Source organism: Coturnix japonica, chromosome 7 (genome assembly GCF_054131305.1).
Source record: "Coturnix japonica strain WE chromosome 7, WE-NBRP24, whole genome shotgun sequence".
NCBI classification, from domain to species: domain Eukaryota; kingdom Metazoa; phylum Chordata; class Aves; order Galliformes; family Phasianidae; genus Coturnix; species Coturnix japonica.
Window position 1 is genome coordinate 8,133,444 of NC_140669.1, and position 26,955 is coordinate 8,160,398.

The 26,955-nt window shown below is 37.3% G+C and overlaps 1 protein-coding gene across 5 annotated transcripts in view; it reads right to left on the minus strand.

Annotated features, from left to right (window-relative positions):
* The window catches only part of SLC4A10 (solute carrier family 4 member 10), a 139,184-nt gene extending 113,322 nt beyond the window's left edge, over nucleotides 1-25,862 (minus strand). For 3 of the 5 annotated variants that reach the window (XR_014948201.1, XM_085553011.1, XM_085553015.1), the window contains exon 1: nucleotides 25,474-25,862. Coding sequence is in view for 4 of the 5 variants with exons in the window: in XM_085553011.1 (XP_085409137.1) it covers nucleotides 25,474-25,521 (48 nt within the window). In the remaining variant the exon portion in view is untranslated. Of the gene's footprint in view, nucleotides 1-21,813; nucleotides 21,838-25,473 lie in introns of those variants that run through there. The other 2 variants (XM_015869083.3, XM_085553013.1) reach the window with 2 other exon arrangements.
* Between the last annotated feature and the right edge of the window lie 1,093 nt (nucleotides 25,863-26,955).

Here is a 26,955-nt window from a genome sequence, read left to right on the forward strand (position 1 = left end):
GTGATAACAGGGAAGAAAATCATAATTTTCTAGAAAATTTCAAAATTCTTTTAAAATGTCATTGTCTGTATATTGTTTTAATGTTTAAAACACAATTTACACCTAATAATGCAAGGACATGGAAAAAATCATTAAGATTTCAAGAAAGAAAAACAGACAACGATTGCTTAAAATATATAAAGATGGGACAAAATTCCTGTTGGAAGATACAGAATCTTCCATAGGAGCTCCAAAAGTCAAACATGGCCCGCTTTTAAACTTAAACTTCAGCCAACTACTTCACTACATTATATCGGCTAAATAGCTAAAGTGCAAAGGAGAAAGAAAGGTAAAAGTAAATTGAGATGAAGAAATATAATACTTTGAGACACATCCCAGACAAGGAAAATTTTGTGGTTCTGAAGGTGAGGCAGCAATTTCATATATGCTTGCTTTATAATGATAAGCAATTTTAAGAAAAAATATCCAATTCTTATGAATACTATTCAAAAGAAGTGATTTTAGATCAAATGGTTATATTAAACATATCAATAGCAGATCTTCTTGAACAGTAGCCATTGTAAAGACTTTTTAACCTGAATCAAAAATATTAACCAGGGCACTGCGTTAACTGTTACCATTTTGTTTTGCCAAAGGTACAAGGACTTATTTCCATAATTCTTCACAGTCATTCTTTCTTAGGTACAAATATGCCATATACACATACAAGGAATGTACACCACTGCTGATTCTAAAATACTACATGAACTTGGGCTGCCTGACAGATCTTATGCATTACACACAAAATGCACGCAACGGTTGACAGTTTATAACCTAAATGATCAGATCTATCATGGCTAAGTTTTCCCCACGATAATGAAACTTCTGCTTCTTTCTGAAAGAGAAATCCACAGACAGTCCATTTTGCATTTTCTTTTTTCTCCACCTCTGAGAGGGAGAAAGAAACAGCAGCAGAACTCCTCGCTAGTGAATAATGGTGGTAGATACAAGGTTCCTGAATTCAACAATATCTTTCCTACTCTTATCTCTCTTCAGTATCAGTGGGACCATCATATATACACTGTCTTCCTGCTCTCTTAAGCGCTTACTAAGTTGGAGAGAAAAAAACACACTGTTCTGAAGGACATCCAAGGCTAAGTGTTAAGAAATGTCAGCCTGCATCTGCAAGAGAGCATTCACTACATTCCCTGATAATATCCCTTCTCTAAATCCTTTTAAAAACTGTTATTTTACAGCTGTGAGCCATGCTCCATAATAATTTCACAGAAGGTAGCTAAAAAGGAAGGGCATTCTCATCAGTTTTTCAGCATCTACATCATACTCCTCATTGGGTACTTGGCTTTCACAAGGTGCATATCCAATGATATTATATATACATATATCCAAAAGATATTATCTTACTGAACCTGCAATTAAACATAATTACTGAGTCCTCAGATCAGACTCCAGAACTAAAAGCAGGTGCACAGTAATACCAAAATTGCATTGATATAAAGATGCAGCATCAATCCATCAGATAAAAATTCAGTGATAGAATTTTCACTCTGTCCTTCTTTCCCTAAATTCCTTTTTAAAATGCACAACACTGAGCCATAAATGCTTTCATTATTCCTAAAAAATGTTTCAAAACTTAATAAAAAAATGTTACCTTATTTTCTGCTTTTATTGGAAGAAAAATTGACACTTCTTAGTGTGAAATTTGTGGAAGTAAAAACTGACTTTGAATTATATTTCCTATGGAACAATCTCAGGTGAGAAGTAGTGCTAGCTGTACTATCTGGGACATTCAAAACTCATCTGAATAAAATGCTGTGATCTCCTGCACAAAGCAATCTTTTCTTACCAATGCAGTAAAAAACGTACCCAAATGTCACATTTCATGACTTGTTTAACCGTATCATGCCACATACTGAAGCCTCAGTTACCAGGTAATCTAAGTATCTTATTTGAATATGTGAGTACATCACTAATGCACCATCATACCAGGTATGTCTCTAAGTTGATATTTTTCTTCAATTGGCTTACTGAAAAAGTGGTTTAGACAAAAATAATAATGTACTTTAGTATGGAAAAAAGTTCTAGAAAAACTATTGTGAATTGTAATTGCCTACTGTTTTCAATTTTGTAATGAGTTAACAACATCATGAAGACACTTTAGTCATAGCAGCACTTAATATTATCAATCTTGTATTATATTATTTAAATTCTAAAAGATTATCTTCACGTTTTGGATTTATTTCTATTTTTATTGCACAGAAAACAAGAAGTAATTAAATGAAAATGCATTCATTAATCTGAAGAGTTTTCACATAAATTGCTAAAAGTTAGAGCTTTCAGTACTGAGACAGAAGAGAGAAAGGAAAAAGAAAACCAAAGATTTGAGTTGGTTTAAAATAATTGGTACTCTAAATCCACAAAGTACATGTAAGGAATTATAATTTTGACAGGTCCTCCCAAATTTATTTCAAGAAGGTTTTTACTATCTTTCAAAACAATATATGACAACACAGCTGCTACCTCAGATATAATCCAAGAGCATCTGCATCATTTCATCTGATCATTCTCAAATCCCTCTATATAATGACTCTTGAAATTATCAACCTAATTTTTGTTTCCAAGGAAAATTCTACATTTTAACATGCTCAGTGCTCAGTGTTATGTGCAAATTCATGAGAGAATGGTTTACAAAAAGAATTATGAAAGGAATCATTCAAATATGGTAACTAACGCACACTATTAGCAAAATTTTTGAGCATTTCAACTATGGCACTTTCGTTTACTCTAGCTAGTCAGAGAAAATATCAGTTCCAATTGCAGTTTCCTTCCTACCCTTGAAAGAAAATAAACTTATTTTGAAAACAATTATATGGCAGCCTACACCCATTTGGCAACAAGATGGTGAGAGAAGTCTTACCTACTACTACACAAATACATCTACATTATTAAAGTTTTCAACTCATACAAAACCTCATTTTCTATAAATCATTTTAAATACCATGGTTATTGCCTGAATTTCTAGAAAGAACTTATTCAATTAATTAGTAACAAGAGTTCACTCAATTTTAGCAGGAAAAATATGTAGAATATATGCAAGAGAAATAATTCATTCTAAACAATTGTACTTTGCACTGACCCAAGAAAAAAGTTTTAGACCATATCATAAAAGACATTTCTCATAAATGTTTCAAACTTTTTATATTACTTTCTTATTTCACTTAGCCTCCAGCAGTCAATAGACCATAGACTTTATACATAGTCTGCTCTAATTCATCACAAGCCATTGGTTCCCTTGCAAAAAAAGAAAGGTGACTAGGGAAACAAAATCAGAGTCTGCATTTAAGATACGATAAATGTGGGCTTTCTCAATTTGAAATTAAAAGATATCTTTCACCATCGGGAGAAATAGAATTAGTTTGACTCAAAGAAATGAGTTCTCTATTCAAACAGATGCTCCATGTACTCACCTCATTATCTCTTCCAATGATAATTGCCTAAAAATTGTACAAGTAAAAATATAAACCTCCCATTCCCAGCCCTGTCATAACCTATTTCAAGAAATAATGCATTGCTTTTCTTTATTCATGCTCTTAGGCACCTCTACTGACTTGACATTCCTAAGTCTAAGCCTATTTTCCAGGTCATCAGCATGACCTTTGTGCAAAGCTTTACAGCCACAGTTGTTTATAGCTAGATGGCATTATGCCCACTTGGAAAATTATAGTCCATCACTTTTGTTACCAATAGGGTACACAAAGCCTTTTGGTCTCCTAAGAAGAAGCTCTAGACACTTTCAGGCTTTATAGGGACGCGCTCATGTGCGTTAACCATAGAAGATTTTTTTGAGTATCCAGCATTCTATCCAGATGGCATCCAAGGCAATGCCAAAGGCCTCTCAAAGGTTCAGAAAGCCAAAGATTCTTACAAGCTACCAAGCATAGCAGGCCATTCTGGTCACAGAAAACAGTACCTTCCCTTGTCAGGTCAGCGTATTTCCTCACAGTAGAAGCTCTTCTTTTCATTTTTGCAGTTTTTCTCGTACATAATTTTGTTTTTCATAACCCAAGACTCATTAAAGCCCAGACAGTTATCAAGAGCCATACAAAAGCAGATGGTTCTTTCTAAAATTCATTTTCCAAGCAGATTAAAAAATAGTACTCAAAAGCTATTTTCCTGATTTTAACAGCAGAATTGCAGGAGAGTTTTATCAAAAGAAATCCAAGTATTGCATTTTGTATGAATTATTAAGCACTTTTGTTTTGAATCCACGGAAGTAATGAACAGAGGTAAAAGGTACAAAAAGCATGAGAAGGCAGAACTACCAGATTTCTTTTGCTGCTTTGCCATGCAGGACTGCAGATGGCCTCTGTGACACCTGGCATCAGTAGGGTCTTGATTTCAGTTTGTTTTGTCCCCTTCTTTTTCTCTGGCCAGAGCCTTCACAGAGTAGATCCTCTTTTTCTTTTGCCAGCAGCCTGACCCTGCCATGCTAAGCACAACCTTTCTATGCAGTCTTTCAGGCTATTCTATACACTAAATTAATAAATATAAACTGGATTAATTATTCTTACAGTCCAATCTGGCACATTATATTGAATGTCATAATTATCCTGAAGGAATAAAGTGTTGAGCTTTACGTAACATGTTCGTTAAATGTAGTGAACTAATTAAAGTATGTTAATTAGGTAACAGATAAAAAGAACTTTGTATTTGGTAGAGACTGGTCACTGTTAATACCCTGTATTGTGTTAATACCTTGGCTGTATTTTTTTGCTTAATGAGCAAAAGGAAAAGCTGATTATTCAAAAATCAGAAGAAAAAAAACCTACATGTATCATGTGTTGGAAAAACAGCCTCAGGTGACAGAGGAAATACGTACCAAAGGAAATGTATTCTAACAAAGAAAGCATCATTTCAAAGTCCATAAACAGTGTGCTGTTATTGAGAATTTTACATATCCAGATTCTAGAAAAACAATACTTATTTGTGGATGTTGTCAATAAAATTGCAAATCTGATTTTATTTGCACAGTGTATCTGATCTCACTGTACTACAAAAACATTTTTTCCAGATTTGTTTTTGTTGTGCTTTTTTTTTTTTTTTTTTTTTTTTACTTTATGAAAAATGAGATCAAAACCTTCATATCATACACTCTGGTTAGTAAAGCTGAGAGGCAACAAATTGTTAATTAAACTTCTAGACATATAGTGCAAATGTTGGTGGGAAATATACATACATATGCCTGGCAATGAGAACAAGGCTCACACAATATTCTACATGCAATTAAAACTCTGAGCTTGCACTATTTATTTTCATTCCATATCTTAACTCCTTGTCTTTCTTTCACAGAATTTGAAAGGGAGTGATCAAACTTATGAAACATTTTCTTGTACTGAACTTGGGGGAAGAAAATCCTGCTAGCAATCCCAATAAAACAAAGATTTATACTTCATCAGGAGACAACTGGAATGATTTTAGTAGCAAAGGAGAGAGATGTTGGATTTAGTGAACTACTCAGGACAAAACAAACTACTTAATTTCTCTGTGAAGTTTAGTAACATACATTTTGGATCTAGACAAACTGGCAGCCATCTAGACCTACAAGCCTCTCTTTTTGTGTTTTGCATTACATTTCCATTTGTGGCTAAAACTCAGCTGCTATACAACTTGGACTAAACAACGCAAGTTTCTGACCAGAGACTAAACCCTCAGTTCAGGTGCTGCTCTTGCCTATTAGGTGCCCGCTCACCCTTGCAGTGTTCTCTGAAAAACACAGTCTACACATCCAGGAGCACCTAAAATTGTGGCCATTGCTTCACTTTCTAGCAATATGGTAACACCATCTACACTGTTTCACCCACACTAATATGGGAGATAATCTTCTGTCCAAAAAGATTCAAGGATTTAATCCTGCACCTGTAGAAAAAGTTCCCAACTGGCAAGGGGAGAGAGAGCTGTTTCACAGTTGTGACACACCTGTGAGATGACAGGAACATCCTTCTAAAAAACTGAGAGAAATCAAAGCTATATCTTGCTGTGGCCCTCAGTTTGTATTAACTACTGAACCACAAATAAAAGGCAGGTCAAGGGAATCATCATCACTCTCCCCATAGGAGGTTTGCAGGGCACTGGGAGGAGGCCAATGGTTGGGCACCCTGATGAGGAACCTAAACATACCCTCAGTCTGAGAACCAACACCCACACCAATCTGTGGAATCTGCACCTAGAAATGGAGCTTTAAAGCTTCACAAATACCCACAAAACTTAGAAGATTCTGTCAATTGTCTAATACTTGGAGACTCTGTTTCAGGTGAGTCAGTATTATAAGAACACTGTGTCAGACATAGAAGCAGCAGCTGCACACGTTCAAAGTACTCAGACTAATCAGCTGTGTCTCAGAGGGGAGACCATTAGCAGAGGCACAGTACAACACCATCATGGTGAAATTGTCCCCAGTTCTGGCATTAGCCTAGCCACATGTAGCCAGAAACACTTGAGTCACACATGCAAATTTTGCCCTAATACCTTTTCTCACACCAAAAGGGTGGCAGTCAGGCAGGGCCAGAAGAAAACTACTGGATCCAACTCAATCTTACAACAGACTGCAAGATTCACAAACAGTATTATCCCTAATGCTCACTGCTTAAGTGTAAGCTTATTAACACCAATTTCTGAGCTCTTGGTAGCAAGGGCTTTCACCTCTTGCTAGTAATGACCTTTCTGAGAAAATTTAGTCTCAAGTAAACTTCCCTCAAGAACATACCACACCACAACTCAGAACAAACAGCTAATTAAAGAGGACAATGCGTTATGTGTGCAGGGCAGAACATATTAATGTGAGTTACATTCACAAGATTCACCTCTGTTGTATAAAGTTCCTTAGCTAAAAACTAACAGTCTAAGGAAACAGTTTATTTTGTTTATGGTTTGTCCTCCAGAAGAATGCGTGTAGTTGGAATTGAAGAGTTTTTGCCAGCATGCAACATTCTCTATAAGCTGTTTCCATACATAGCATATACATATACATAGCATGAGATGCTCTATCATCAATACATGCCTACTGGATGAGTATTTCCAAGGGAACTTGGCATGTGCATCCTTTCCAGTCTTTTGTACATGCATTTTAGGAAGCTCCTCTATTCCTGAAAATTGTTACCTGCAAAGGTTTTATTACAAAGGATTCAAATTATGCCTATAGTATTTTGCAAACAAGAGCACCAATGTAATGCAAAGGGTAGAACAAATGCAGAACTTGATGCAGTCCTAATCTTCCAGTGAAAGGACAGACAGTTCCTTGTTATATTTCTGATCACAGAACTGCAGAATACCCTAAGTTGGAATAGAATAATGAGGATCACTGAGGAACATTTACTGAACTCCAGCAGACTGATGCCAAGACCACAGCCCTGGGCAGCCTGGTGAAGAATCTTTTCCTAGCATCCAACCTGACACAGCTCCACGCCACTCCCTCATATCTTGTCAACATCACCAGAGAGCAGAGCCCAGTGCTGCCCCTTTGCTCCCTGTGAGAACGTACAGGCTATAATAGTTTTATGCCCTTATGTTTTAGCACCACACAGAGCAAAGCGGGACAATCCCTTCCCTCAGCAGACTAGCAGAGTTGTATATGATTAATTCCAGGTTTTACCAATGACCGTGTTATAACAGCTAACTGTATTTAAATTTCCTAAAGGTATTTCATAATTTACCCTACAGGACAGGCCATATTTCTTAAAAATTACCTTCTGAATTTGGCTCAAGGTGCTCAGGCAGGTAAAGGAGTATACTCAAATGCTCCATAACTGTCTTGATTTCATGAAACCATTAAGTGTTCAGCAATGGTGTTCATTTTAAAGAGGAAAAGATAATAAACATCCATGGTTTAAGGAGAGATAATAACAAAGAACAATCTAAACTGAGGGTTGAAGAGAATGATTTAGAATAGTTTAAGCAAGCACAGCTCAAAATAAAATGAATTGTAAAATCCTGGTTAAATTTAATCAAGAACTTTTGACAAATGACAAAAACTGAAAAGTCAACTTTCCAGACACCCAGAAGCACTGAACTAAATAAAATACAAAGTTACAGCTTACTGTTGCTGAGTTAAATTACTAAAAACAATAAAGAAACTGTCTTCATGGTCAGAAAGTAAATATCCTCGCTAAACTTATCAATTTACCTGATAATGGCTCACAGATAAATTAGCTTTTAATTTTAAGGTTTAAGAACATTTCTGGCCTAAAGGAATCAAGTAGAGAGACTCAGTCAAATAATAATCAAGCACACATTTCTTTGTTCACTCCTCAGCAGAATTTAACTGCATAAAGAGAGAAAAAACTTCCTTGATGGGTGAAGTAGCTTAGAAAAACAATTTAATCTTGTCAGTAAGACACAAAAATAGGTGGAAAAAAAATTTAAAATAAAATTAAAAAAAAAAAAAAAAAAAAAAGAGCTGCAAGGACTTCCATAAGACCAGTAACAATTCAAGAAAACTAAACCAAGAAGTATTTTTGAATAGTCATAATTAAACATAAAAAAAAGGGGATAAAGTTACATATTCTGAACATTTTCAAATGTCATAAAAAATTAATATGCATCAAACCAACTTTAAAAAAAAAAATCTCCATCTTTATACTTTGTCATCTAAATTTTATACAAATGTGCTGGGGAAAATGCTAAAATCTCTGTTACAAGTGTATCAGAGCAATTACTGTTGCAATTCTTCTATCCAAAAAATTGCAACTGTGATATTTATAACACTGAGGAGTCTAAATATAGGTAAGCCTCCGAACAAAAATGCATTATTCAGATTATAAGCATCTTTCACTACACTTTTTGTCATTTTATTCTAGTAACAGTTGCTCTATTTTCAGAAATTTTATATCATTCAGTCTTAACAAGTTTTTTCCAGAGGAAGAAACACTATTATATCCTTTTTTCAATCCTAACTAGTTGGAGGAAATGTTGGCCCCTTGAGTGAACACAATCCTTCAGCAAGTGGAATTATTTTTCTTTTAAAGCTCCAGTATTTATGCTAGAAAATGACCAAATCATTATCACCTAAAAAATAAAAAAATCCAACTATGAACACGGTAAACATGTAAAATGTACATATGTATATGCATCAAATTGGAAATGCTGCATCTTCCTTGTGTTTCAAAAGGGAAAGAAAGAATGAAAGAAAGAATGAAAGAGAGAAAGAGAGAGAGAAAGAGAGAAAGAAAGAGAGAAAGAGAGAAAGAGAGAAAGAGAGAAAGAGAGAAAGAGAGAAAGAGAGAAAGAGAGAAAGAGAGAAAGAGAGAAAGAGAGAAAGAGAGAAAGAGAGAAAGAGAGAAAGAGAGAAAGAGAGAAAGAGAGAAAGAGAGAAAGAGAGAAAGAGAGAAAGAGAGAAAGAGAGAAAGAGAGAGAGAAAGAGAGAAAGAGAGAAAGAGAGAGAGAAAGAGAGAAAGAGAGAAAGAGAGAAAGAGAGAAAAAGAGAGAAAGAGAGAAAGAAACCATTCCAATTACACTCAGGTATTATGCTGTAAGACTTTAGGATTTCAGTGAAGTCTCAATTACCGTAGTAACTGGATGAAGTTCCATGACAATTAATCAGAAAAATTAACAAGAAACAAATCTCAACTCTCACGTAATCCATTATGCAACCTTTTCAATGCATTATGCAATATCACAAAACCTCCATAATGCAACCATAACTCCATCTTTTGCATGGTACCATACAGGCCCACTAGCAAGTCCTGATGTGTTTCTCTAGCGTGGATCAATTATTCACCTTGGAAGTGGGAGATACCTCTTCAAGTGCTCTCACAGGTGTTGAAGAGAAACTGCCACTAGATCACTGACACCTTAAAGGTACACTCTGAGGTGAAAAGCAGTTACAATACAGAATGACAGAACTGCAAGGGTTGGAAGGTACCTCAAGAGATCATTGAGTCCCTTCATAACATTTTTATTGCCTATATTAAAACGTTCCCAAAATAATACATTTTTAAAACATTAGAACAAATAATGGCAGCAATTCCAAGATTGCTCAAGCAATATGATTCCCTTATTTACCATAAAGAATAAGATCTGTGAAATACTCATTATGATTACACAGACTTTTAAGTCTGTCCTATTGATACATTGTGGCTATAGCAATCCATGAGATGCTCCCAAACAAATGGATGCTCCAGAGTGCACCTCTTCATCTAGAAAGTAGTAAATGAGAAAAGAATGGTTTTTGTTGCTGGTGGTTTTTTTTAACATGAAAACCTGTCAGCATAATGCATCCCATTAGATGGATCACAAAGAAAATACAGTTTGAGAACAGAGTCAGTGCTGAAGGGGATGGAAGGTTAAAAGGTGCCTAGAGAAACAAGTATCATTAAGCACTTCACTAACCAAAAGTAAAGCAGACTTTCCCACAAGCATCTTGCCTCTACAAGTTCTTCACTTTTGTACTATGCCCTAAGCAAAGGAGATATAGGTAAGACAAAACAAATACAAATATTATTTAAATGTGTTTGAGCAAAAGTTCAGCAGTCAATTTTAACCTTTTTTTGCAGTTAGATTTTTAGATATTTTCCTAAACAGAGATCTATTCTCATAGGTTAGTATAACACCATAAGCATACTGAATTTAACTGTAGCAAGTACCAGATTTTGCACCTGATACAGGGCAACTCTGGATATATGCACAGACTAGAGGACAAAAGACAGCAGAGAAGCCCTGCAGAAAGGGATCTGGGGGTTCTGGCTGATGATAAGATAAATGTGAGTCAGTTGTGTGTTCTGGCAGCTGGATTCTCAGCTTTGAATGAATCCTGAATTGACCATCAATCAGCTCTATCACACTTAACACATCTCACATCTGCAGTAATACAGTCTTGGTTTAGATAGCTGAAAGTGCACATAGCTGAAGCAGCACAAAACCCAGTGATTAGGATCATGAGTTTCTAAGTTAATTTCAGACTACTGCTGCTGTAGCTGTCAGCTGTCAGGGTTAGAAAACCAATATTGTATAAAACCACATGCACAACTGCACAGTGCTAATCAGCCCCTGATAGTGGGTCATAATGGACAAAGAATGAACCAAAGATGAAAAAAAGAAACAAAAATGAAAATCATGATGATGTTAGCATGAGAAAACAGGATGCTATTACACATTTGCATAAGCCATAAAAGTACTACAGAAATACTGATGGATGTGGGAGGAGGTAAGAGATCTCATTTCTTTTAATCTTGGGAAATTTCATTGCTTTCAATCAAGTTACAAGGCACTGTACTTTCCCCCCCCAAAAAAATGGCTTACCAATCAGATATACAAAAACTCTGTGGAAAAATTTATATATCTGAATATTTCATTATTCTAGATCAGATTCAAACCTTGGTTGAATTTTAGATACCCTTCATGATTTTTATGATTTTTTTAAGCATAAACATCTAACCCTAAGGATTAACCCTTAGAATACAACTCAAACTTGGTTTCTCAGCACAATACAATCCAAAACCAATAAATTCCTCAATCCTGATACATAGTATATTTTTAGATTTATTTCTTTGAAATGTTTCAACATAGTATCTAGTCTTACCCAGTATTACAAGGAAGATGTTTTTAAGTATTTCTTTTCTACATGCATTTGTAGTTTTTATCATAGCTCTTCTGCATAGTTGTAAATGTCACTTTTAAGTGTTTGCAGTGGTCTAAGTTCAAAACCTGCTTTCATGTCTCTCCTTATTCATCAAAGCATATATGTGATACAATAGATACTGATTCTATGATTCTAATTTTGTGTCCATTTTGTAATGGAGACCAAAAAAAAGCACCACAACTTCAAAAACAACCCATACTGTAACTCCTTGAAGTGCTGCAATATTGTTTTCACATTGCAACAGTCATGTGCCATCATCATCCAGGTAATGAGCTTTCTTTGCTTGCCAAAGCACACAACAAAGATGCAAAGAATGAGCAGAGCAGCAGTAAAGAGACAGACTAGATGTCATTTAGGGCCTGTCAGTTGGGTTAAACATGGCTAGTAGCCAAATGAATCAAGCAAGTAAAATCCAGTGTATTAGTCTGTCATTAATACAATTAAAATGAAAGTACTGGACATCCGTCATCAGCTCCTTCAGTGATTCTCCCTCTCTCAGTGACAGCCTTGTGCCCCTCTTTGAAGTTTATAAATGAATCTGTAAAAGAATGCACAACTACTTGCCCATTGTGAAAACGAAGTACTTTACATGTCCTGCCAAGCTGCATCTTATAAATTGCTTGGCAACACACTTACAGTGAAAAAAAGATCTGTGACCACAGCCAAAGCAATTATATTAACAAAGCTCCAGGGATTCAGCTAAGGAAGGTGTTCTGGGGAAGACAGACATAAGTTCACAAGCCTGTAAAGACATTTAGATGGCTCATTTGCTAGCAAGGAAACATAACTGTATGAATGGAGCAGAATGAAGTTAAATTCCCATAGTTACTGAATTCAGCAAGAGCGTGGTCAGATAGACCTCTTTGGGCTGATGTTGCCCACTGCTGAAATGGCAAATATTTGATTAGTGCCACACATTTGTTTGGGATCTCTGAATTGCTAATGCCTTTCTCCAGAAATACTCACTTAAATTAAAAATATGTAACTATAACTTAACAGAAAGAAAATAAACTCTTTGCCACAAAATAAATAAATAAAATAAAAATAAATTTTAAAAGGCAGTACATAGGCAACCTCCATTTGTTTTAGATTAACTGCAACCTTAAGTGAGCTCTTCTACAGATGACTAAGTAAACTGCCACTCTGGAGGCCAAAAAGAACTATTATTCTTTCCACAAAAACATCCAAGATATAACCTGTCACTGCCAACCTAACAATACCAAATGCTATTTTATGGGCCCAGGGAAGAAAAGCAAAATCAGAACTGCAGAAATCACAGGTCTTTCTTCTGGTATTCAGTCCCACTTTCTGGTAAGTAGCTGTTTAAAGTTTTCCTAAGCTGATGATTGCATCTGTTGAATTAGGATAATTGAGTTTAATTATCTAATTCCTTTTTAACCTATTTAAACCTATGGCCTTCACGGTATCCTACATGATTTAAAGTCTTGCACTTGAACTCTGCCCACTGTGAGAAAGTGATTCTCTTTCGTTTTTGACTTGCTGATAACTTTATTGAGCATCCCAGATTCTGCTATAATTACATGGTTACAATTCATTTGCTATTCATTTTATTTTTCACATTATCATATTCTGTCTTCTGAATTGCCTGATTTCCAGAATGGCTCTTAACCTACGTAGTTTCAAGAAGCTATTTCAGAAACTATTTCCCCACTAGTAAAGGAATGCTGACATGATTTCAAAGTATGATCCAGACTGTAAACTCCTGAAACTGAAAGCTCAAACAAAACTCAGCCTCAGGATGCCTGCTTTATTTTTATCTTTTAAACAAAAATCTAGAAGGTAGGTACTTTCTTGATATATCTACAAGATAACAAGACTATGACAGAAACATAGAAGTAGGCAATAATGATTTGATACTGAATTTTCTTTTCTCTGTCTTTTTTATTTTTATTTTTAATTTCTTGCTCTCACAAGCAAGAATTTTTTGCTCTCACAATTCACATGCATGTGTTGGATCCCTCATCTTCATATTACACCTGCAAATCTAAGTGTATATCTAGTCCCTTGAAGTCTGGTCATTAGGGAGTGCTATCTCAAAATAAAGCCTGGTTTTAGATAATTCAAAGGAACTATTACCGATACTAAAACACCAGGCATTACAGGGGACAAAACAAAAACAAATCAAACAAACAAAAAAAAAGGCAAAAAAAAAAAAAGAAAAAAGAAAAGAAAAGAAAAGAAAAGAAAAGAAAAGAAAAGAAAAGAAAAGAAAAGAAAAGAAAAGAAAAGAAAAGAAAAGAAAAGAAAAGAAAAGAAAAGAAAAGAAAAGAAAAGAAAAGAAAAGAAAAGAAAAGAAAAGAAAAGAAAAGAAAAGAAAAGAAAAGAAAAGAAAAGAAAAGAAAAGAAAAGAAAAGAAAAGAAAAGAAAAGAAAAGAAAAAGGCCAGACCCTAATACTTCATTATAATGCTAAAATAAAAGCACACACAATACAAAATATCAATTTTGCTACCCAAAAATGAATTCAAAATACAGGAAATTTCCTCTACATAAACCTTAGAATATGTTTGATACCTTCTATCAACTTTGTCACCAATATGTGGCATCAATATGGAAACCAAAAGTAAATGTATTTAGTCTTAGACACTGAAAACATTCAACTGAATATTTGCCATAAGGCAGTTATTTTTTAAAAGATTCCCACTGAAATTAAATATACTTGTATACTTTTATATTTATGGAAACAAAACCACCATTTCTTATAGCACAAGAAAATTCTGCTGGAAAAAAAAAATACTAAATGTTAGCAGGAAAATAATCAGTTACATTGTGGATCAAATACAAAAATCTCTGAATCACTCCAAATAACTATAAATCAATATTATTTTCTTACATAAAATGTATCCAGCAGAAATAAGCTCAATCTTGCTACTTTGTACATTTCAAGTCATGGGATTTTGACTTGATGCAGAAAACAGTTACATCAGCTCTGCTATATACTCTGATTTGTGCATTCACAGAAGCCCTCTGATCTTTACACAGGATAGACCAACCTTTATCTCAATGGTAGCCTTCAAGCACAGTACTGTTTTCAATGTCATAAAAGGGTGGGCTGGTAAATCTCTTCATAATAAACACATAATAAACATAATAATCACTTGGTTTGTGATTAAAATGTTTTTCCCATCCTTTGCAGTTTACTTCTCTAGAGAATCCATTCCACCTTGCTCAGACTCCTTGAGCTAGTGAGATGCATTGCTGAGATTAGCAAGAAAAACGGCTTTACTGATGATGTAAGATATGGCGTGCTAGATTTGTAACAACTGTACTACATCATGTATTCACAGAGGGTTTATACTGGGGCTTTGGACAGTGAAGAATATGAAGTGTAAGCCACAAAACCTTCAGAACTCTATCATCACCAAAGCCTAGTACCACAAGCATCAAGAAAGTATTACAAACTCCTTCCACTTCTGAAAGTGAAGCAACTAAAACAGAACAAAGGACTGGTGAGAACAAGTGGCTAAGCTAACTCACCGTTCTGTTTCTAAACACTTCCAGTACGAAGGACAAAGTCTCTACCAAATATACATCTTGGCCACTTGATTGATCTTCTGAGTCTTTCTTCTAGCTTCCTACACTCTTAGGTAAAGTAAACCCAGTAACTCTCTTGACTCACTGCTCTTAACTAAAGCCAAACAGGACGCATGTCCATAAACTCAAGCTTTTAAGTTTAATGTTAGCTGTTTTTCTTCTCAGTAGACAGACTGACTTTATTTGCAAAATGATGTAGCACAGAAGGAGCAAGGAAGACATTTGGATAATGAACAAAATACAAGAACAAAATAATTTAAGCCATTTCTGGTCAGAATGGTTTTTTGCTTACAAGCATCATATGAAGATCATTGCACAGCAGTTACTTTTTCTTCCAACAAAGCCCTGCTGAGCAGCAACTGTTACTAAGGTCATTCATTTGTTTTCACCATGTTATTTTTGTAAGCTTTCCTGAAAAAACTGCAAAGTTCAAGCAGGAATTACCCACGTTAGACATTTGTCTGTTTCTCTGTTGGGAGAATGATCGTTACAAAATACCAACCTCAAAATGTCCACTCTTCTGTGACAAGATACTTAAACAATTTTAAAAGGAAAATGCTCTGTAAACTCTCTTTTTGGAAACTCTTACATATCTATACTTTGGGTATGTGAGGAAAAGAGCTCTTGTGAAGCAAATCCCACATTCATCCACTTTCATCACGTGCATATGTGAACACACATCAAGCAGCAGTCTCAGTCTGCATTTCTTTCAGAGGAAAGCAAACTGGAATAGGCGCTTAAGGAGCACAAGTAATCAGAGCACTGTGACTGCTAATGGGAACACAGTTCTTGGGGGAGAAACTGTCCCTAGGCAAACTTAGGTACATTAGAGATTTGCAGTACTCAAAATCAACCTTTTTTCCTCCAAAAACATACTTCCTGTTAATGCACATTCCTTGTCAATGTATGCACAGTCAAGTGCAACTTACAAGGCAGGTACGTTTTCGTTGCTTCTATTATTTTACCCCAGATTTGGCCAATGTGGAAGCACGGGAGTGAAAAGTAAAAAGAATCATAACTCTCAAATGTTCAAATTGTGATTGGGAATTACAAGGTTTTGCACATTTCTTCCTTAAGGTTTACTTCAACAGGTCTTCTCCAACCCAGAGGTTACAGTAAGTTTTAGTTGTTCTGAACAATATTGAATTGCATTTTAAAACCTCTCAGCAACTTTCACTTATGGCTGGGCAAACAAAAAAAGAAATGCATTGTATTCTTTGGCCAAAAGAAATGAGGCACAGTGGATATGAAGTCCAAAGCTTTTAGGCAAGATGAAGTGAAACTAATACAATCAAACTATGCAAACAATAGACAGCTGAAAAATATCACACCTCATCTGAAACAAAATCTGTTTTTTCCTTAAAAGTTAATTTAATAGTCTTTAAACTTTTCTTTCAATGCCTCTTCAGAGCAAAGTCCTGTGAGGTACATGGGGTTTCAGTGAATTAACAGAGAAAGCGAGATGGATGAAAGTAAGAAAAAAAATCTCAATTATGTGAAATTGGTGAGGATACACATGAAGATCGTTGTGCAAGTCAGTATTATTTTTGAGAACATGTTAACCTGTTCTGGATTCACCCAAACTCCTCTCAAAATGAGATCTGGAATTCACCTATGACTAGAATTTTCACCGGCAAGGATTCTCAGATGTATCTGAATCTCAGCTTTACAAGTGCCTTTACTATTTGCTGTGTTTAATTTCAAAAGCTAATTATAATATTGTTACAAAAACAAGTGGACACAGCTATGCATTTCACTGTAACATAAACATTAAGAAGAAAAACGGAACTAGGAAGCTTCTTAAAAGAGATGCATAATGTGGTTACAACAAAGTTATGAACTGTTTGCACAGAAATCGATTAAGTTCTGAAGATATCTCACAATGTGACAGATTAGGAGAGACTGTATTTGTATTAATGGTGGTATTTTTTGGAGTAGTTTGGAGAGTCTCAAAAAGCACATATTAGGCTGCAGGGGCTAGACCAACGTATCTCTTATTCTACAAATTCAGTTAAAACATCAGTCTATAAATTATTCTTTCTCTTTGCTCAATAATGTACTGTTCTAGGACACTGATTCTATTCTGGTACTCCCATAAGTAGGTCACAAAAATGATTAAAAGCTTTTTCAGAAACAATGATATAGGTTATCCCAATTTTCATGAAATCAAAAAGGGAGGAGAACAATCTCCACTCTTCCACAGACACATTGAGATTATCACTTCTCAGTCTTCAGACTACAAAGCATAACAGAGAACATACCTCCTCCTTAGGAATTTTCACAACATGAATTTATAATCTTAACAGTATTGCAACAATATGCTTGAGATACTGTTAGTGAAGTCTTACAAAAAATTGCTCCGCATTCTTTGTAGATGATACTAAACTTGTTTGATTCCAGTTTGCACAGAGATAGTGAGAGGAAAAAAAAAAAAAAAAAAGGCATTAGTAACTGCAATAACAGTTCAACCATTTTCCATGTGGCTATTTAGCAGTCCTTGGAAGAACATATCTGTAAGCTGAGTCTTGAACCCAAGGGTAAAGAACAAATCTCCACAGCAACTGAGAACCAAATACTTGCCATTCAGACCCCCACCTTCATTATTTAATTGCGTATAAAATGAAAAACACCAGCCTCCTATGATCTGTGGAGCACATTATTTCTGGAGTTAGATGAAAGTTCAAGATTCACTTTCATTTTATGACTATCATGATAGGCTTTGTTTTATGACAGAAACAAATAAAATAATAAAACAAGAACAATGTCCTCAACTCCACCAAGTTCAGCCTTGAGAAATAAATACATGTTTCTAAAGCTGAATTTAGATTTTACTTATTGTCACATGGGAATTTTGGCAATTTCCTCAATTTGGTTTTAGATTTCAGTTATGCTGATTAATTCCAAAGAGAAAGCTTTCATAGTTTTCTGTGTTTTCAGTATACATTTCTAAATAAATAAATAAAACTGTGGTTGTGAGAAAATATATTTTTCATCAGTTGAATTTTATCAATACTATTGATAGGCTTTCTATTTGGCTCCTGGAAAATTGGCAAAGATACAGACAGATGTTGAAAACAAAATCCCCCCTCCAAAAAATACACTCCAGGACAAAACCTACCCATATTGATAGAATATTTGGTCTGACTAGAGGTAGGAAATAGACTGCAGGATCTCACTCTGAAGTTATCCACCTTTTTTCTGCTTGGTTTTACAATAGAAACTAAGTTTCACACAATGAAATAAATCTTACTAGTCAGAAGCCAGCCTGATGTTTCAGTCCACTTATATATATGTGTGTGTGTGTGTGTGTGTGTGTGTGTGTATGTATAGTTCTAGTTATAAATATATGAATATATGTATAGTTACATATATATACACACATATAAAAACTTAAAAATTTTGTTCTTCCAAACTCTGAGCATATCAATATAATGCAGTCTTTCTTTGCCTCCCCCCCGTTTGTATTCTACAATCATAAATCCAATTATTCAAATTTATCAGTAGCATTTTCCTGAATCTGAAAATTAAAATAGTGAGCAGAACAATTCTGCAGTATTTTTATTCCCCTTCAGTTCCTTGATTCTAAAAACAAAACATGTGACAAACAAGACAGTATCAATAAAAAATCCAAAGCAGTTATAATCTGATACACGATCTGTCCACTTTCACCCCTTTTTCCTTTTGATTTTTACAACATTATTAAACATACTTAACACCACACAACTACTGCTGAGTTTTCAGTGACTCAGTGGGAGAGGACAGACATGAAATCACATTCTTGCTGATAAATTTCTATATTTCTTAAATAAAACCCTGAAACACTTTCATCTGTTCAAAAAGTTTACATGTAGATAGGATCTTCCTCTCTAGAACTGACATGGCATTTACTATTGAATTTAATTAAACAGTTTGACTGACTAATTATAGCTTAAGAATCTATTTTCCTTTTTTTGCCAGAATCTGATAGCAGGGTTTGGTTTTTTCCATTTTTACATGAAGTGACTGTGAGTGCCTCATGATAAAAAATAGCACAATTACCAATGACTGATACCTGGAACAATTAGTCAGAATAATTCTTCAGATCACTTCTTAATCTATAGCATTTTGCAGGTTTCCCAGAAAAGTTGAAAAGTAACCCCACCCTTTTTCCAAAAAGCAAGAAAAATGTACAAGGCTTTCTAGCATCTTTGAGCATAATAGCTACAAGGAGATACCAGCAAAACTAGTCCTGGAAGCTCTTGCAGTCCCACCAATGCAGACAAATTGCCAGGCTCTTTAGAAGGCCAACAGGACTGCATAAGATCTATGTTTATGTTTATTGTTTTGCAAAAAGAAACAAATAAATAATGTAACATTTGCATGATGTAATCACAAAACCACTGACTGTTAGGTAGCCACCTTTTCAATATGCTCTCAATATGTTTATATAAAACATAATTGAAGATTCAGATGGGCTTACCTTATCAACATTTATAGTCTAGATTAACTGCTCCTATCTCCTCAGTTTGCATATAATATAAATCAGTATTTCTAAAAAGACAAGAGTGAACCATTGTCACAGAATGATAGGATTGGTGAAGATCTCACAAGGTCTTCCTGTCCATCACTCAGCCCTAAGGAGGGATAATTGCATGTGCATCTTTCCTGGCTGATATCTGTCTAACTTGTTCTTAGAGATGAATGACAGAGATTCAGCAAATAATATCAGACAACTTGTAGCTGAAAATTCTACATACAAGAATTGTGTCTTTTTAAATTCTGACTTCATAAAGTCAAATCTTACTTCATATTTTTAGGCTCATCATGGCTCCTGATTTATTCTTCTAACTGCTCTACCATTGCTATTCTTTTCCCAAAGCACTACATGTAGTACTGTAGAAAGCAGTAAAGATCTTAGAAGTGCCAAACACTATCTCACACACCTTCTGACTTCATTTCTCCCTAAATATGCTAATATGACTATTTCTTTGCTGCAAGTTCTTGCTGGTTGATTAAAAAGGAGATCTCACAAATCCTGACACATCTTTCATATCTCAGCTGAACTGTAAGATCTACATGTAGTCAGCTTCTCAATGTCCCATAAATAACTACTCATACAAAGTGAAAAGTCTCCAGTGAACAGTCGGGGAAATTATCAGACAGGGAAGAATGAGGATTCACAGACCATTTCCTCACCAACTATATGAAGATATTACCTGATTTTCACAGTGCTGTTCCTCCATTTCCTTTCCTGTGCCATAACAAAATAATTTCCTCTTTATGCAACTTAATTAGCTCCCTCATTTTTTTCATACATCACCTCTCCAATTTTGCACAGATTTCTCCACATTCATTTTTACCCTTCTTTAATGCTCCAGTTCCTCCCACACAAGATACTTCTTCACACCTTTTATAGCAATTGCATCTATTCTCACTTTTATCTTGCCTATCCAAAGCAACAGCTTTGTAGAAGTAGGGTGGACTTCAATCATCTTCAAATATTCTACACTTATGTTTTGTTTCATGAGAATAACTTTTAAACTGAAAATTATGTTCAGTGCATTCAGTCCTCCATTGATTTGCTGGACATAAAAATGGCACCACTAATATAAAGGGACTCCTAATGGCATGATTCTTCAGAAGTTCACAGTGATTTTCTTGGTTGTTATTTTTGTTGTTGCTGTTCATTTTGTTTTAAATATTGACCTAAAAATGTATGTTGCAGTATGTTACCAAAATGAAAGGAACATCCTGTTTTCTCTTATCACATACATAAGTAATAGTTCAGGACAGTTAACAATGGATTTTGTTTCCTTCACCTGATTAAAACTTCTCATCCACTAAGGTTGTAAACAATACTTAAAAAGCATTAGAAGATGCCAATGGAAGTATTTTGGTTTAGAATTAATTCTGTATTCTTCTAAATGAAAAAGTAGAAAGGGAAGATGTAATTATTAGCAGACAAAATGGAAACGTATATTTAACAAGCAAAAATTGTGTGAATAACTCAAAGCAGGTATAAACACATTAGAGTTATTTCCACAGAGCTTTTCTTTCTTTTGCACAAATGTATATCAGATTGCTAATCATCCTCAGGCAGCAACACAACAGCACATCATATGATTCCAATTTGTTTTTATGATTTTGTTGTGGTTTTTTTTTAAAAAAAAAAAAAAAAAAAAGAAAAGAAAAAGAAAAAAGAAAAATGAGCACCTCTGATTGACACTTCATTTTCTTCTAGCATCTTCCTGGAGAAAAGATTATTTTTTTCCTTTCCATTCAGAACTTAGAAACAGGCAGTAAGAAAGAAAAATACCCGAAGCCACAGCTCCATCCTAAATTTGTACTTACAATTGGGTTTGGAGGTTCTGTTTTCAAAGGTGACACTATCTCAGTACTCTTGTCATGAAAATGTAACACCGTCTCCATTACTTTCCAAAAGAACCACAACATACTATGAACTTGCTTTAACTGTTACTATAATGCTAAATTCTGGGGAAGAGAACTGGGAATTAGTCCTTGGATCAGACTCTGACATCCATTCTTGTAATGAGCAATGCATTTCATCTGCAGCTCTCACAGGAGGTCCCACTCAGCATTAACAAAAGCAAAAGAATTTGGCCTTTTAATGCATGTAGCTTCCCACACTCACCTGCTGCATTAAAAATAGCTGCTACCCAAGATCTTCCTGTACCATTCTCCCACATACGGAGACCTAAGAAGTCATAACTGTGTGTCATTTGCAGCAGTGATAAGAGTAGTGGAAATAAACAACATTTACCTACTACAAGCATAGTACACACACATGTATTATGTGTATCTGTGGACATATATCAACGATGTCATGCTTTAAGGTCTTAAATCTATCAGATTTAAAATATAAAAAGTAAAATAAAATTTAATTTTAAAAGATTCAAAGAGGAAAATGAGAATATGAACTTAGAAAGGAAGAGAAGGTTTGATTTTAAATACATGGGTATTACTGTTATCACTCTTCAGACAATACAGCAAAGCAATGTGCTATGTATGAACACAATTAACAAAAATCTGCTCACTTCATCTATACATGCTTGTATATGAAAAACAACCAACCTCAGTTGGACAAGAACCTCATTTGAAAAGCCAGTTTCTATTTGCATAGCAAGAGAGACCTGGAAGCAACAGAAACAAACATGCTAAACTCAGCTTTTAAACCGTTTTAAGTGACTATTTGAAAGGCAATTTACATGTGTTGAATTGTACACATACGCAGACAACCAGCAATATCCACTCCTCTGACAAGAAATCAATGAACCTTTGAAGAGAAGATCAGCAAATTATTTCTCCCATTCTGTAAACAAATTATGATTTCACTGCAATCTTTCAATTACTCACAACTATTTTAAAGGACTCTGAATAATCACACTGAAAAAGTATGCTTGATGGTTTGTAAAAGTAACATTAGGCATAAAGCATTTTGTTACCAAGCAAACCAAGAAGCCTTACTTCTAACAAAGTTACCACAAACTACTAAGAAAGTGCAGAGGAAAATATATTTCCGCTTTAGTCCTCAAAAGAACAGGGAACACTGTGTCTTATACCTATACAAATTGTGTTTGTCTGGGTTTTTAATTAGAAGCTTGTATAATAAAATCAGCAACAACGTATGACTAACTACAACAAAAATAGTCTCCACTTTGTGCAGACTGTGGGGTTTTGGGTGGGAAATTATATTGATGTTTCACAATTTCTGGGCACTATTAGAAGTTAAAATTAATCGAGGACTGTGTCTTCTACTGTGAACAACAATAATGCATCCCACTTTACAGCTTCTCTCTCTTGCACACATGCACAAAATCAGTTAGACTCAGACCTTGAAGGAAACAGAAGTCTTTTAGCTAGGAGTCTCTTTTTCTTCACGCTCTGTGGCCATCAGACTCAGATGAAGCTTGGGAACAGAACTGTAGCTGTTCTGCAGCTGCGTGCCAGTTTCCATTTAATTCCAATCAAGATGAGGTTTGATTCCTAAAACAAAAGCACTCTCAAGGTACTGCTATGTCATATACCGCTATGTCATCCAGGCCAGAAGCACTAAACTAGTACCAGTTCACAAAATCACCAAGGTTGGAAAAGACCTCCAGGACCATCTAGTTCTACTGTCCACCTACTACCACCATTTCCACACTAAAACACATCCCTTAGTACAATATTAAATGTTTCTTGAACATTCCTGCTCCTTAAACTCTGCACTGACCCCAGGCACAAGATTTCTACCATGCAAAGGCCATTCCTGCTTCACCATACACAACGCTAGAGACATCTGCCAGACTGAGGCTGCCAAATCACATTCTGATGCTTCACTGCTTGATGCACAGAAAATATGCCAGCAGGACAGAGCGATCACCAGGACTGAAGGAGTTTTGTCTTTACCATCACTGCTATGAGACAAAAGCAAGGTTGCCATGTTGAACTGCAGAGGCCCTCTTGGAAACAGCGAGAGCAAGAGAGAAGAATTGAAGATGAATACATGCAACAACAAATACTATATAAAGTAAAAAAGAGTCCCTTCTCCCCTTGACACCTGCACAACAGATGCTGAACTTGCCAGCTGTGCTAAATAGGAGATGGGATCCAGGCCCTAAACCTAACAAGCAGCACTGCCAGGGACCAACAGCTCTGCAGACAGGGAAGGACTCTGCTGCTTAGGACTGCAGATGTAAACAGGGACAATTCTTGCCTAATAGGTACACAACAAATGCTTTCTTCCATGGTCTCCCCAACAACAGCAGCAGCCTTTCTTCCTGTGCTTAGCCATGGAAGAACAAATCTAAAGCCAGACAGCATAAGGTAACCGTGTACACTGCCCCTCCCAAAAGAACTGCCTCTTGTTCCCCAAGCATCTGGTACCACACAAACAGGTGTGATGCACATTCACAAACAGGCTGGCTGCCTAGTAGCACACAGTAAGAGCTTGTCTGCTACCGACTGCAGGCTGTCACGCTGGGGTGAAACACAGAGGGCTAAATCTTCTAGAGTCAGTGATCATGAACACATAGGTGGAAGCTGGACTGTCACTGAATTGCAGCTCAGAGAAAAGGAACTAGACAATTGGCCTGTCAGTGAAAAATACAAGACCTTTTCTTACACCTGTGTCAGAAGCTGCAAGAGCAGCAAATGATGAGAATTAAAGCTATTACTCATTAAAGGTATCCAGAGAGCAAAAAGAAAAGCTTTCCCTGCCACAAGGAAAAAGGAGATGCTGGAGATAAGCTCACACTGTGTAGCAACCTGCCACCTGACTGCAAAATGGACCACATCAACAGATGATGGGAACATACCCTACAAAAATAGGCTTTCCATGAGTGCCTCCTGTCAACCTGCAGCAGCTGAGACTTGGCTCTTTCAAGCTTTGTCAATGCTGTGCAGCTTGTCGTGCTAACACAGAACCATTTTGAGAGCCAGAGAATCCTCCGCAAACCAATGCAGTGTGTTCATGTGGATGTGTACGCATAGGCAGACACTTGTGTATGCACATGAGAGACTTCTCCCTGCCCCAGACAGTCTGATTTCCAGTTTGAGGCAGGAACCTTCATTCACAAACTGAATCTCAGTAAGAGACCAAGACTGACATCCACACTGACACGCTGCGTGCATCTTCAAACCTTATGTTTGGGGGAAGGCAGGCAGTAAAGAGGATCCCCGTTGATTTAACAGGTACCCCGCCAACTGATCCACATCCTACTTGCTGGGAAACAGTGATCCCGTAGTTGTGCAAGCTGTTCTCAGAAGCAAAGGTGCATCGCACACCCCCAGCCAATAACCCCACAGATATGGAACACCAAGAGCACTGAGCAACATCGCAGCACGGATAACAGATCAGGATCCGGTGGGAGACAGACCCTGACGTGCCAGGGCTCGGGTCCGCAGAAACAGCTGCGGTCTGCAAGCGAAGAAAGACCAGGGATCTGAAGAGCCAAGGTCCCCGGAGCGCATTGCACAGGTGTTCGCCCCCCAGGGCTGCCGCACAGCCGGGGGAGGACAAGGGAGATTCTCATAAAGATGCTGTCGGAGGTAAGGGGAATCAGAGAGAAAGGGACCCGGGGGAGCTGGTTCGGACACCGCACACGCTCTCTCCATCTCCGACGCGCCGCCGCCGCATCGCTCGGCACAGGAGCGATCCAACCTGCTTCCCCTCGCACAGAGAAGCCCGCTCCGAGCCGCGGCACAATCGGGCAGGAGGTTCCCCCCCCCCGCCTCGCCCCGCTTCCCAGCTGCCTCCCGCGGGGCGCGCCGCATCTCCCGGAGACCGGGAGCCGCGTTGCGGCAGCCGTACCGTGGGCAGCAGCGGCTCCATCTGCGCCCCCTGGTCCTGGGTCTCCATGCGGCGGCGGCGGGGCCGCGGCAGCGCCCTCCCCGCCGCCCGCCCGCCGGCCGGCGCGGAGCCGAGCGCTGCGCTCCCCGAGCACCGTGGGAGTCGCCGGACTGCGTTAGGCTCCGCGATCCGCCGCGCTCCGCCGCGGATCAGGTGGCGCGGAGGCAGGAAACGCGGCAGTCACATGGCTCTGCGCCCCGCCGGGCCCTGAGCGGGGGGAGGCAGGAGCCGGATCCACCTGCGGGATGTGGCCGGATCCTGCAGCCGCCCCCCCCCGTTCCCAGCTCTCGCCGCCGGCTCCTGGCGGAGTGGTGAGTGCGGGTAGATCGCGCCGCAGCTGCAAAGCGATGCCCGGGCACGGCATCTCTCCTCCTGCTCACCGGTCCCAAGGGGAAATGGAGAGGAGCGGTGGGACCTGACCCCGAGCACAGACCATCGGTAAGCACCGCTGCGAACACTTTGACCCAGTTCGGGAGATCTCTGTTTTACTCTGGACTTCGGCCACAATCCACACAGGACGGTCACTTCAATGCAGAGTGGAGCTTTTGGACCAAAACACATCTGGATGTGACAAGCATCTGAAGAGCACTGAAAACAGTTCTCGGTCCCACCAGGCTTTGACCTTTCACATGGACAACACCTTCAAAATAGGGGTTTGTCCCATTCTTCATTAAAATTGCCCCCACTATCTCCTTTTACCTGAAAGTTATTAAAATGAACCTATTTATCATTCTTCTGCCTACCGTTAACTTAATGGAAGGCTTAAGACCCTTCTTCACCCAATTTTATCATCCAAGCCTGCCACACATCTAGCTGCTCCTGACCCCTGTCTCTGCACCTTAGCACTGATATTTGGCCAGCAAGCACTATAAAAAAAAAAACATTGCAAAGCCTACATCAGGCTTCCCAAGCAAGCCAAAGAACAGATGAGCCCCCCTGTTACAGACACAGGTGCCATATTGCCTACCATGACAGCTGAACCAAACAAGTTCTTGTATTCATTGCTTCACAGCCCATCTATCCCAGAAAACACACCTGTATGTGAGTCAGGACAAACAGAGACCTGACTAGGAAAAATAAGATAAGAAATAAACCTCTGTCTCCCTGTTAATTTCCTTGCCAAAGCAGCAGGCTGTGCCCTATACTTTGGATATCCTCTGCATTCTAAAAGTAGACTGATGAACAGTTGTGCTAAACCTGATTAAATTTCCTCCACCAAGGGACATATTCTTCAAGCTTCCTAAAGTTCTTCTTCTGAGTCAGTTTATTCGTACGTCAGGTACATATAAAGAATGCAGTGGTCCTCACAAAGAAGGGGGTTGCTTTTCTGAGTGGAAGCCAAGAATTTGGTCTTTGTACAAAGTGACACATACACGTAGCACTGCAGAAAGACAAGAACTACAATCCAGGTTTGGGAAGAGATCTGAGATACATGTTTCCATA